General features: G+C 45.7%; 1 protein-coding gene across 1 annotated transcript in view; it reads right to left on the minus strand.

Moving 5' to 3' along the window:
- Positions 1-213: 213 nt before the first annotated feature.
- itpr3 (inositol 1,4,5-trisphosphate receptor, type 3) overlaps positions 214-13,482 on the minus strand; it is a 55,658-nt gene continuing 42,389 nt past the window's right edge. Inside the window, exons 42-59 of the mRNA XM_076102016.1 lie at positions 12,978-13,195; positions 12,449-12,649; positions 12,259-12,369; positions 11,590-11,685; positions 11,343-11,444; positions 11,119-11,202; positions 10,639-10,752; positions 9,254-9,446; positions 8,851-8,970; positions 8,025-8,197; positions 7,143-7,307; positions 4,547-4,736; positions 3,382-3,486; positions 3,035-3,153; positions 2,293-2,458; positions 2,041-2,201; positions 1,788-1,949; positions 214-1,506 (exon numbers count right to left, since the gene is read on the minus strand). Coding sequence (XP_075958131.1) covers positions 1,390-1,506; positions 1,788-1,949; positions 2,041-2,201; positions 2,293-2,458; positions 3,035-3,153; positions 3,382-3,486; positions 4,547-4,736; positions 7,143-7,307; positions 8,025-8,197; positions 8,851-8,970; positions 9,254-9,446; positions 10,639-10,752; positions 11,119-11,202; positions 11,343-11,444; positions 11,590-11,685; positions 12,259-12,369; positions 12,449-12,649; positions 12,978-13,195 — 2,597 coding nt within the window. The 3' untranslated portion in view covers positions 214-1,389. The remainder of the gene's footprint in view (positions 1,507-1,787; positions 1,950-2,040; positions 2,202-2,292; positions 2,459-3,034; positions 3,154-3,381; positions 3,487-4,546; positions 4,737-7,142; positions 7,308-8,024; positions 8,198-8,850; positions 8,971-9,253; positions 9,447-10,638; positions 10,753-11,118; positions 11,203-11,342; positions 11,445-11,589; positions 11,686-12,258; positions 12,370-12,448; positions 12,650-12,977; positions 13,196-13,482) is intronic.

Consider the following 13,482-nt stretch of genomic DNA (forward strand, 5'->3'; position numbering starts at 1 on the left):
CAGCAATGAAATAAAAGGAACAAACTAGTTTTAGACCATCATGCACTCAGCAAACACACACTAATCTCACTGTGTGTGTGTGTGTGTCATAGTAACGTATGTGCTACTAAAGTTTGTCCTGATATTTAATAAGCAGTTCGTTCGTCTTTCAGTGGAAGTGTACGCATGAAACACATTTACTGAAAGCACAACAGAAGCACAGAAGAGATGCACTTTGTTCTTCAGTGAACACTTTATTTATGAAGATGTCTTCATCACACCGTCCTCCTCCACTCAGTGTGAACCCGTCTGTTGATGCTGAAGAGATAAAGTAGTATTTATGATCCAGTGTCCGTACTGAGCTAGTTACAGTGTTAACACATAAATACATCACTATAAACCATAATAATAAAGATCACTTTAGAACCACAATACCCCAGATTTACAATTTTAAAAAAACTTAACTGGGTTCAACTCACTTTAAGTGTAAAACAAAGATATTACTGAAATAGATGTTTCTGTCATCGGCAAACAAACGCTGCGTCTCCGTTTACATTTCCTTAAAATGATGAAATTGAGTTTTTCACATTGTTCTGTGACACTGAATATTCATCCCTCCAACCAGGAGGTCTGGGATCCTTCAATCCTATTTATAGATATAAAAAAGTTTGTTTAGCCAGTTTTGGGGTTTGGTGTATCTGATGCTCCATCTTGTGGGCGGAGTCTAAAGTGTTGGTGTTGTAATAGTCAGTTGGGCCACTAGAGGCTGAAGAGCACTAACCTATGGCGTGAAGAGGACTCAGATAATATAGAACTCTCCTGGAGGTGAACATGAATGGTTTAGTCCTGTAGAGCGTGGGGGGGTTGTGCACTTCAGCCTCTAGTGGCCCAGATTAGTATCACAACTACAACGTTCCACCTGTTCTGAGGAGAAAACTATTTAGATCAGAACTTTCTTCTTCTCACACTTCTCTTTCTGTAATATTTCAACTGCAAGTTTGAGCATCTAGCTCAATATTGGTGCAGATTTTTGGTAATTTGTAAGTATCAAAATAATGTGTTGTAACATAATTGCATATTTTCAGCACTTTTCTGATCTGAAACAATAGATGTTTTTGAACAAAGTGTCTTTATTGTGCACGCTCAGGTCTTAACACTTTAAATGAACTCAAAGGATGAACCGAACTCCTATACAGTGATGGTGTCGCTCTATCCATCAACGATGCAGATCTGACTCACATCCACACATTACAAAGTACAAGCGAACAGAAGATGTGTTGTTAGTGAGGAACATATGTTTAAACGACATTCTAGTGTTTTCTTTATGAGAACCATCTGAGGATGTTCTCCTCTGTGTTCTTCACAGAGCTGCATCTTGTGTGGAACCGTCTGAAGATCCTCCGTCTCTCTCTATGTTTTGTACATCTGGTGGTTTCCTCCCGCGGCGCTCGGAGGCAGCGCGGCGCTCGCTCCCGCCTGGACGTCAACGAATCCCATCCTCTGCCTCCTCTTCCTCTGCTCGGTCATCTACAGCAACACAGGAAGTACAGAGAGCGGGAGGGAGGTCACATGTCAGGAAAGGTGGGAGGGGCTTGTTTACAGCAGAGTGTGTCCGAAAGAAAACTAAAACTATGCCAACATGGCAACATTCTGGATCTAAAGCCAACGAAAGATGTTCACACCGGCCCAACACGTGTGTGTATGTGTGTGTGTGTGTGTGTGTGTGTGTGTGTGTGTGTGTGTGTGTGTGTGTGTGTGTGTGTGTGTGTGTGTGTGTGTGTGTGTGTGTGTGTGTGTGTGTGTGTTACCTGCTCTTTCAGCTCAGTCAGCTGAGTCGTCAGCGTCATCACCACCTTCATCGTCGCTGCCAGTTTGTCCTGTAACATCCTCATCTCGTTCTGCTCCCCGTCTCCGTCTGTTACCACCAGAGACATCGCCTGCATCCGCGGAAACCAGTCCAGGTTGTTGTTCTGAAACAAGAAGAAGAAGAAGAGTCCGTGTTTAGAGCCCCGGATCACATGCTCCGTCTCCAGCGTTCCTATTGGACAGCAGCTGCTTTACTTTGATCATGTGAGCCACGTAGCTCTCCGGTCCCGTGTAGTCCGTCTTGTTCTTCTCGCGCACCAGAACGATGAAGTACAGGTAGTTCCAGATGTTGTGCTCCAGTTTGATGTGCTCCTCGAACGACACCGTCTTGTTGTCGAACTTGTCTCTCTCCAGACCTGCAGCACAAGAACTCACGCTCACATCTCTGCAGAAGAAGTGTACGATGAGCTCAAGGATCCGAACACGTGACTCTCTGTTTCCACCCACCGCAGATGAAACACGTCGTCTTCAGGACTTCTTCTTTCTTCTGCTTCTCGCTCCTCAGGTCGGCAAACGTGTCGATGATGACGCCGAAGATCAGGTTGAGGACGATGATGATGACGATGAAGTAGAACAGCAGGTCGTAAACCACACGGGCCGCAAACAAGGGCTCCTACACACACACACACACACACACACACACACACACACATTTAAAGGTACAGTGTGTGTGATCTGGCAAAGCGATATTATACTTTTATGGCACTGACACAACAAAGATATAATAAGGCGAGTAAACCAAAGCGCTGTAGCGCCGAAGGAAGTTTTCCTTATGGTGACAACTTTTGGCTCAACCGCGTGAAATGTGGCATCGTTTTTGTTTTTGCAAATTTCTGTTTTTTTTCATAATATCTGACGATGGATGATCGTATGAACTCAGTCGTGGAATGAAATGCTGCCCCCTGTCTGTCTGGAGCAGGTGCTACAAGCTGCTCCTTTAAAGAAGAAATGTAACTGAAGTAAAAGTCCTGCATTTAAAGATGTACTCAAGTAGAAGTTCATCAGTATTATCAGTTCAAAATGCACTCGAAGAACCAAGAAGTAAAAGTACTTATTACTCATTAAATAAATTAAGTAAATGTAGAAGTATTGAGTAGCAAAGTGAAGTACTGTACTTGAATAGAAGTACTGTGTAGACGGATGGATGCTGTGTGTGTGTTCAGGTAGAGGAAATAAAAGTGTTCTTTACGTTCTTGGACGGTTTCCGTAGAACGTCTCCGACTCCTCCTCCGTTCCTCAGGCCGTGGTTCAGCACGGTGACGATGCACATCAGCAGCGTGTCGCACGCTCGCTCCGAACTCGGCTCGTCTGAAAGATTACGTTACGTTACGTTAGGTTACGGTATGGTACGTTACGTTAGGTTACGGTATGGTACGTTAGGTTAGGTTACGGTACGTTACGTTAGGTTACATTACATTAGATTAGATTAGATAGGTACTTTATTATCACACAAACACAAGTCGTCACTGTCGGGGCGATGACGTCACTGCGTTTTAATGAAAACCTGAACGTCTGCTTTTAGAAAGGGACTCTCACCTTTGTCCTCGGGGACGCTGACGGCGTCCGTCTCCGCGGTGCAGCTCACTCCGTCTGTAGAACACGACTTTAGGAAATCCTGAGAGGCTTCACTCTGCTGAGGAGCTGAGCAACACACACACACACACTCCGTTATTGACACACACACACACACAACCAGTGTTTTTTGCTCAAGGACACTTAAAACGGTTAAAGCGACGGTTCACCCCCAGAATAACAACTACATAGTGTCCTCTTACCTGTAGAGCTGTTTATGAGACTCTAGACTGTTCTGGTGGAGTTTCATAGTTTAGAAATGTCTGCCGTCTAAAAGCCCAAAAACATCCTTTACAGAAGTCCTGACCCGGTTCCTGAGAACATCTACAGAACGTCCTGTGAGGAGTTTCCTGTAGGAAACTAGGGCGACTGTGGCTAAGTGGATAGCAGGGCCGTCTTTCAATCAGAGGGTCGGTGGTTCAATCCCCGGCTCCGGCTCTGCTAGTTGCATGTCGATGTGTCCTTGAGCAAGACACTTAACCCCAAAAATTGCTCTCGTAGTTGTGCCTACGGTGTAGAAATCTGTGATAAAATCTGAATTGTAAGTCGCTTTGGATAAAAGCGTCTGCTGAATGACTGTAATGTAGGAACTATTTTCTCTCTCATTAGTATTATCAGTAAAAATGCAAAACCGAAAGGTAGAAGTACTTATTGCACAGAACTATACATTATATGTGTATTTTTAGATTATTACTGACGGCATTTGAATGATGTATTTCTAATATCAAACCGTCCTCATTAGTTTAAGCTGATGATAAAAGGTTTATTGTTAATAAGTCCTTTATTACACACATTATAGATCAGTTATAACGCCTTAATTAGCACTATTACATCTTTAGCTTCAGTTCTTCAGACTCAAATTAACCAAAATGTTTTTATTAACAACTTTTTATATCAATAGCAAGTAAACTTAAATATGTAATGACATCACTTCATTGTTCTGATCGTGTTGTTCTTGACTGTTTCTGCTGATTGTTTGTTTGCCACAGACATAAAGACTGAACTGTGTTCTGATCAACGGAAGAAATATTACAATTATTATTACAACAGTTTAGACAAACGAACAACGATGCCAGACGTCCAAAAAAGAAGGAACGTTTTGATGTGAACTGGTGGAACGTAAAGAGACCTGCAGCGATCTGCGCCAGCGGGTCGACCTCCATGATGAAGTCCTCCTTCAGGCAGAGGAAGCCCACGATGGAGAACAGGTACACGAGGATGAGAGCGAGCAGCGCCGTCAGCAGGATGGAGCGGCCGTTACGGGTCACGCTCTTTATCACGTTAAACAGAGTCTCCTCCCGGTAGATCAGGTCGAACAGCTGAGACACAGAGGGACACGGGTGAGACAGAGAGGGAGACGGGTGAGGGACGGGTGAGGGACGGGTGAGATAGAGGGGGAGGGAGGTGGGTGAGAAGACAGGTGAGACAGAGAGGGACACGGGTGAGACAGAGAGGGAGAGGGGTGAGACAGAGAGGGAGATGGGTGAGAGGGAGACGGGTGAGACAGAGAGGGAGACGGGTGAGACAGAGAGAGAGATGGGTGAGACAGAGAGAGAGACGGGTGAAACAGAGAGGGACACGGGTGAGACAGAGAGAGAGACAGGTGAGACAGAGAGGGAGATGGGTGAGAGACAGGTGAGACAGAGAGGGACATGGGTGAGACAGAGAGGGAGATGGGTGAGACAGAGAGGGAGACGGGTGAGACAGAGAGAGAGACGGGTGAGACAGAGAGGGAGATGGGTGAGACAGAGAGAGAGACGGGTGAGACAGAGAGGGAGATGGGTGAGACAGAGAGGGAGATGGGTGAGACAGAGAGGGAGAGGGGTGAGACAGAGAGGGAGATGGGTGAGACAGAGAGGGAGATGGGTGAGACAGAGAGGGAGATGGGTGAGACAGAGAGGGAGATGGGTGAGACAGAGAGAGAGACAGGTGAGACAGAGAGGGACATGGGTGAGACAGAGAGGGAGATGGGTGAGAGACAGGTGAGACAGAGAGGGACATGGGTGAGACAGAGAGGGAGATGGGTGAGACAGAGAGGGAGACGGGTGAGACAGAGAGAGAGACGGGTGAGACAGAGAGAGAGATGGGTGAGACAGAGAGGGAGATGGGTGAGACAGAGAGGGAGATGGGTGAGACAGAGAGGGAGACGGGTGAGACAGAGAGGGACACGGGTGAGACAGAGAGGGAGACGGGTGAGACAGAGAGGGACACGGGTGAGACAGAGAGGGAGATGGGTGAGACAGAGAGAGAGACAGGTGAGACAGAGAGGGAGATGGGTGAGACAGAGAGGGAGATGGGTGAGACAGAGAGGGAGACGGGTGAGACAGAGAGGGAGACGGGTGAGACAGAGAGGGACACGGGTGAGACAGAGAGAGAGATGGGTGAGACAGAGAGGGAGATGGGTGAGACAGAGAGGGAGATGGGTGAGACAGAGAGAGAGACAGGTGAGACAGAGAGGGACATGGGTGAGACAGAGAGGGAGATGGGTGAGAGACAGGTGAGACAGAGAGGGACATGGGTGAGACAGAGAGGGAGATGGGTGAGACAGAGAGGGAGACGGGTGAGACAGAGAGGGACACGGGTGAGACAGAGAGAGAGACGGGTGAGACAGAGAGGGAGATGGGTGAGACAGAGAGAGAGACGGGTGAGACAGAGAGAGAGACGGGTGAGACAGAGAGGGAGATGGGTGAGAGACAGGTGAGACAGAGAGGGACACGGGTGAGACAGAGAGGGACACGGGTGAGACAGAGAGGGAGAGGGGTGAGACAGAGAGGGAGATGGGTGAGACAGAGAGAGAGACGGGTGAGACAGAGAGGGAGATGGGTGAGACAGAGAGAGAGACGGGTGAGACAGGGAGGAGGCAGGTGAGAGACAGGTGAGACAGAGAGGGAGACGGGTGAGACAGAGAGAGAGACGGGTGAGACAGGGAGGAGGCAGGTGAGAGACAGGTGAGACAGAGAGGGAGACGGGTGAGACAGAGAGAGAGACGGGTGAGACAGGGAGGAGGCAGGTGAGAGACAGGTGAGACAGAGAGGGAGACGGGTGAGACAGAGAGGGAGACAGGTGAGAGACAGGTGAGACAGAGAGAGAGACGGGTGAGACAGAGAGGGACACGGGTGAGACAGAGAGAGAGACGGGTGAGACAGAGAGGGACAGGTGAGACAGAGAGGGAGAGGGGTGAGACAGAGAGGGAGACGGGTGAGACAGAGAGGGAGATGGGTGAGGGAGAGAGGGAGGGAGGTGGGTGAGAGACAGGTGAGACAGAGAGGGAGACGGGTGAGACAGAGAGAGAGACGGGTGAGACAGAGAGGGACAGGTGAGACAGAGAGGGAGAGGGGTGAGACAGAGAGGGAGAGGGGTGAGACAGAGAGAGAGACGGGTGAGACAGAGAGGGAGATGGGTGAGGGAGAGAGGGAGGGAGGTGGGTGAGAGACAGGTGAGACAGAGAGGGAGACGGGTGAGACAGAGAGAGAGACGGGTGAGACAGAGAGGGAGATGGGTGAGGGAGAGAGGGAGGGAGGCAGGTGAGAGACAGGTGAGACAGAGAGAGAGACGGGTGAGACAGAGAGAGAGATGGGTGAGACAGAGAGGGAGACAGGTGAGACAGAGAGGGAGACGGGTGAGACAGAGAGAGAGACGGGTGAGACAGGGAGGATGCAGGTGAGAGACGGGTGAGACAGAGAGGGAGGGAGGCGGGTGAGACGGGTGAGATGGGTGAGGTTTACCAGGATGCTGTAGAAGAGCTCGTGGACGAACAGTCCCAGCGTGGAGGTGAGGACGTAGGCCAGGTGGTACAGGAACTCCACGTCCATCACCATGGCTCTGTATCCCATAATAAAGGTCCCGTTGTTTCCCACAAAGCTCACCACAAACACCACCTTATTGATCAGCTGGAGGACAAGAGAGCGCAGCGTTTAACAGACAAGAGAAGAAGAAAAGCAGCAATATCTGATAATAAATAATAAATATCAGCTGTAAACTTTGTTTTTATTCACTAAGTTAATAAATAATATAAAATGGCTTGAAGTGCAAATTATAGTCTAAATTGTAAAACTACAAACTACTTTATACTGTACTCCATCTCAGAGGTACATATTGTACTTTATACTGTACTACATCTCAGAGATACATGTTGTACTTTATACTGTACTACATCTCAGAGGTACATATAGTACTTTATACTGTACTACATCTCAGAGGTACATGTTGTACTTTATACTGTACTACATCTCAGAGATACATGTTGTACTTTATACTGTACTACATCTCAGAGGTACATATAGTACTTTATACTGTACTACATCTCAGAGGTACATGTTGTACTTTATACTGTACTACATCTCAGAGGTACATGTTGTACTTTATACTGTACTACATCTCAGAGGTACATATTGTACTTTATACTGTACTACATCTCAGAGGTACATGTTGTACTTTATACTGTACTACATCTCAGAGATACATGTTGTACTTTATACTGTACTACATCTCAGAGGTACATATTGTACTTTATACTGTACTACATCTCAGAGGTACATATTACTCCCCACCAGTATGAGTGGGCCTCGTCGTCCCAGGTGGCTGATGGGTAATGTAGTGTGACTCACGTTGAGTGATCCCAGCAGGATGAGCGTGTTTCCGATGCCGAGGTGGTAGATGGAGCGGAGGATTAGAGCGATGGTGAGAGGCTGCAGGCCACGCTGAGAGAACAAGCCCAACACCGAGAGACCCATCAGGATCCAGAAGAGCATCAGCAACAGGGAGTCATCGATCGCTCCCACTGGGGGGGGACAAAGTTACTATGAGCAGTGATGGTCCAGACTGTACTGCATTTAGTACCAACAGTGGTAGTAGTACTACTAGTTCTACTGCAGTAACAGAACATCTGTCACAGTGTAACAGACTCACGATCACATTCATGCTGTAACACCATCAGGACTCTTCACTCTTTAGTCTATAGACCACCGAGTCTTCTTTGTATGATAGTCAATGGCTTCCATTGTTAAAATGTTATAAAATGTGTATTTCATCAACATTAACATTTTTATTGTCAGGTTATAAATATGCATATTTACTGAAGATGAAAAGATGAAAACTGCAATAATAAATAATTACTCGACACAATAACAAGATGTTTAACAGATTGCATCCTAAACTTGAAAACTGAACTTTGTATTTGAATTCTCTTTATTTGAGCTAAATTCTGATTAAAATTAAATTATTTACAGTGGCAGGAACTTCTGTTTTAATGAAGTCAACCATTAAAAACAAATACTTTATTATTTCTTATTAAAAACGAGCTAATATCAGGACATAAGTATCATTCATTTAAATGTAAAAGTTTACTTTGCAAAAAGGAATGTTTGTGCCAACCCTGACAGAAGTAGCAGTACTCTCAGTAGCAGTAGTACTAATAGTATTTGATGGCAGTACCTTGTCCTGAATCGTAGGGGTAGAAGAAAGCGATGATGAGGTTGATGAAGACGGCGAGGTTGAAGGAGATGGTTCCCCACAAAGACATCCTCCCGGAGAACCAGTACAACACCGGCATACCTGCAACACACACACACACACACGCACACACACACGCACACACACGCACACACGCACACACGCACACACACACACACACACACACACACACACACACACACACACACACACACACACTGTAAAGTCAGATCATAGTGACTCCAGCTTTAAACATTCATTTTATGGACACACCAGTTGTGTTTACTGGTCATATAAAAAAAATTCACCTTTTAAAAAAAACTCCAAACATAAAGGTGTGTGTGTGTGTGTGTGTGTGTGTGTGTGTGTATGTGTGTGTACTCACTCCTCAGCTTCTTCTGCCACTCCATCTCTCCGTGCAGGAAGGAGGTCTGTTCGAAGAAGTGCGTGACTTTGGACCCCTGCTCGTCCTGCTCCGTGGTGTTGAACACTCTGGTTTTCGACTCCTCGGTCAGAAACTCACAGATGGGATGAACAGGAAACACGATCTGCTCCATGCTGCGGTCGTCACGCACGATCTGGAGACGGACAGATGTTACATCATAACAGCTGGATCACACAGAGCCAGTACTTATTACTACTTATTACTACCTATTACTACCTATTACTGCCTATTACTACCTATTACTACCTATTACTGCCTATTACTACCTATTACTACCCATTACTACCCATTACTACCCATTACTACTTATTACTACCCATTACTACCCATTACTGCCTATTACTACCCATTACTACCCATTACTACCCATTACTACCCATTACTGCCTATTACTACCCATTACTACCTATTACTACTTATTACTACCCATTACTACCCATTACTGCCTATTACTACCTATTACTACCCATTACTACCTATTACTACTTATTACTACCCATTACTGCCTATTACTACCTATTACTACCTATTACTACCCATTACTACTTATTACTACCCATTACTGCCCATTACTACCCATTACTACCTATTAATACCTATTACTGCCCATTATTACCCATTACTACCCATTACTGCCTATTAATACCTATTACTACCCATTACTACCCATTACTACCCATTACTACCCACTACTACCCATTACTCCCTATTACTACCCATTACTACTTATTACTACTTATTACAGCGTATAGAAGCTAACAGTAGTAGTACTCCAGCGGTACAGTAATGTATACCTTTTACAGTGTAAACTATTTGTTCTGCCTCTTAAAATAATTTTGCTCATAACTTCTACTTTTTTCCCACTTTTGAATTTTTTCTTAAATTTGATCTTTTTATTTATTTCCAACATTTAACAAATAAGTAAAAAAACAACAACAACAGAAATAAATACAAGGAATAGTAAACATTTAGCAACATGTCTAAATAGAGATTCCTATAAACTACATGAATAAAAAGGAGTAGAAAGAAGTATGAACTCATATGATCCTACAACTCATAAAGAACAGCACCGGTGAAGTTATGTTCAACCCAAATATCGACACAGTGTCAATCGGATAGAACTTAAACGACCTCAAATTTATCCAACCCGAGACTCATAGCTAACTAGAGCTTCTTGATTTATATATTTGGACTTTGCTTGAGTTCTCCAGTCAACTATACGTATCAGATTGCACTATTTAGGAACAGCAAGCCTGTTCTGTAAGTACAAGGACAACACAGTTGAATTGAAGAAGTATTAGCAGCAGCAGTAGTAGTAGTAGTACCTCTATCTGTGAGGTGAGCAGGTCGTAGTACTCCAGTGGGTCTTGTTCCACTACAGCAGCTGGAGCTGAGGACTTCAACATCTGGGACAGAGGACGGTTGTTCAGGTTGTTCAACTGAAGACAGAAAAACACAAACAAAATCATGATGTGATGATGATAGAGGGATGAATGAACGGGTGAATGGTTGGAGGGATGGATGGATGAATGATGGATAGATGAATGAATGAATAAATGAATGGGTAGAAGGATGGGTGGATAGATGGATTGATGGATGGACGGACGAATGGATGGATGTAAGGATGGATGGATGTAAGGATGGATGGATGTAAGGATGGATGGATGGATGAATGATTAGAGGGATGGATGGATGAATGATTAGATGGATGGATGGATGAATGATTAGAGGGATGGATGGATGAATGATTAGAGGGATGGATGGATGAATGATTGAACAGGTGGGTGGATGGATGAAGAGTTTACCATGGAGGAGATTCCCTCCTCTCCCTCTTTACTGTTCTTTTGAGGTTTCAGGAGGTTCTGAAGGACCTTGTTGTGTCTGGCCAGCTGCAAACAAACAAACAAACAAACAGGAGTGAAAACGTATTCACAGAAGTACAAACACTAACTGAGAGGAGAGTGGGATCTCCTGTCGGCCAATAGGAGAGCACAGAAGAATCCAGGCAGCCAATGAGGAGTTTAGTCACCTGCTGAGCCAGGATGTAGATGTTGTGTCCCACCTCGCGGGGAGAAACCTCCCCCTCCTCACACTCACTGTCCTGTTGGTAGGCCTTCTTTATCACCTCCACCTGCGCACACACACACACACACACACACACACACACACACGCACACACACACACACACACACACACACACACACACAGGTACATTATATCTGAACACACATCACCAACAACCGCTTTAATTCAAATCTGTTAGAGAGGATCTGACCAGCTCTCGAGGTCGGAGGTTGAACAGGATCCTCTCTGCGTTCTCGCTGTCATGACGACTCTCCATCAGAGCCAACAGCAGCTTGGAAGCGTTATCCTGGCAACCGGGAAGAAAACAGCAAATCAAACAACAGGCGGACAAAGAACAAAGAACCAACACCGTCAACACGTGCGTATGACAATATATAAGAAGTGGACATAGTCATCGTGATGTCACCCATTCATTTGTGGACTGCGGACCATCTTGGTTTAATGCATATTAGGACTGAGGAGGAGTGACGTAGAGACGCCGTATACGTCTCTGGTAGAGACCTGTCAATCACCGTGTAGCCCCGCCCTAAAGCATCCCCTGCTTTATGGTCTGTTTGACTCTAAATGGACCATAATGTACTAAATGAACATCATGCTGTATTGAAGAAGACTTGAAACTAGAGATTGAGACCATAAACTCATGTTTACAATGTTTACTGAGGTAATAAATCAAGAGAGAAGTAGAGTCATTTTCTCATAGACTTCTATACAACCAGAGGAGTCGCCCCCTGGTGGACACTAGAGAGAATGCAGCTTTAACACATGAAGCTCTGACTTCACTCGGTATGACCTCACGGATTCATCAGGTCATTCGCTACCTTAGACAGCCAACACTGTATGTGCACGTGGGCCAGCGTACCTTCAGCTGGAGCACCATCTCCATCCGATATCGACACAGAGGACTGATGTCATTCAGGATCAGCGCTGTGATGATGTCGATGCCGTTGGACTCGTGGGTCACGATGCACGTCTGCAACACACACACAAAGAGATTGAGCGTCCATGTTCATGGTGAGTCTCCCTGCTTCTATAATGATGAACCGGTCTACCTGGTTCTCCTGGCAGGGGCCCTGGCAGTACTCGGTGAGGGTCTCCAGGGTCTGAGTGATCAGGTGGACGTTTGATTCGTTGATGTAGAGGCCCAGCAGGCCCAGGCCTCCGGTGGTGCTTCCACACATGATGTCCAGGAACTGAAGAGTCTCACACACCAGGTTGTAGTTGGCCTTATTGTTCTGGCAACGCAGGAAGTTCTGGAAACACGCAAAGTCAAAAAGGCTGCGTGTTATTCTTCTGATTGACTGACTTTATCTGCTCAGCTTCTATTTGTGTTTTACAGCTTCATTTATGGACCAAATTCATCTACAATCCAACTGAATTATGGGGAGATATTTCTTGTTCTTGTCGTTTTTACATTTCTTCAGTTTGTGTGTCAAAACGTTTCCAGTCTTTCCTTGTCTCTATGCTAAGCTAAGCTAACCATGTCCTGACTCCAGCCCCGTACTGAACACACATGAGACCGGTATCCGTCTGAACGCCGATCTCTCGTTAACCCCGGCTCAGTGATGGTTATTTGTTCACCTGTAGGTCGTGGTTGTGGTTCTCACAGAGCAGCTGGAGGAACCTCAGGATCGGCTTCATGATGGTCACAGCTGGTCCCATCTCCATCTCCACCTCCCTCTCCTCTGCTACTGGCTGGACTGGTATGGCAGAGGCGCCCGTCACCGGGGCGATGGACTGGCCCTGGACCAACAACGGATGACTTCCTGTCCCAGGAAGCACTAATGCTGCAGAGCCACCTGTTCAAAGTGTGCATCACTCTCAGCTGGTTCTAACCTCTGATCTCTGTCTAGGAACTCATGAACTCAGATTAGATTCAATAAACAGATTCAAATATCTAAAAGGATCCTACATTTAGTTTCTCAGGCTTTTCAAAATAAAACATTTCACGAGGCAAAAGAAATGCAAATAGACAACAACACACCTGAGCTGAGAACGTTACATTATTATTATTATATACAATATCAGGGTTGCTGTTAGGAAAAACAAGTATTTAAATTATTCCAGAATAAGAGAAAAAGGAGAA

This window comes from Anarhichas minor, unplaced genomic scaffold, assembly GCF_050575085.1.
Source record: "Anarhichas minor isolate MPS153535 unplaced genomic scaffold, ASM5057508v1 ptg000003l, whole genome shotgun sequence".
Taxonomy (NCBI): Eukaryota; Metazoa; Chordata; class Actinopteri; order Perciformes; family Anarhichadidae; genus Anarhichas; species Anarhichas minor.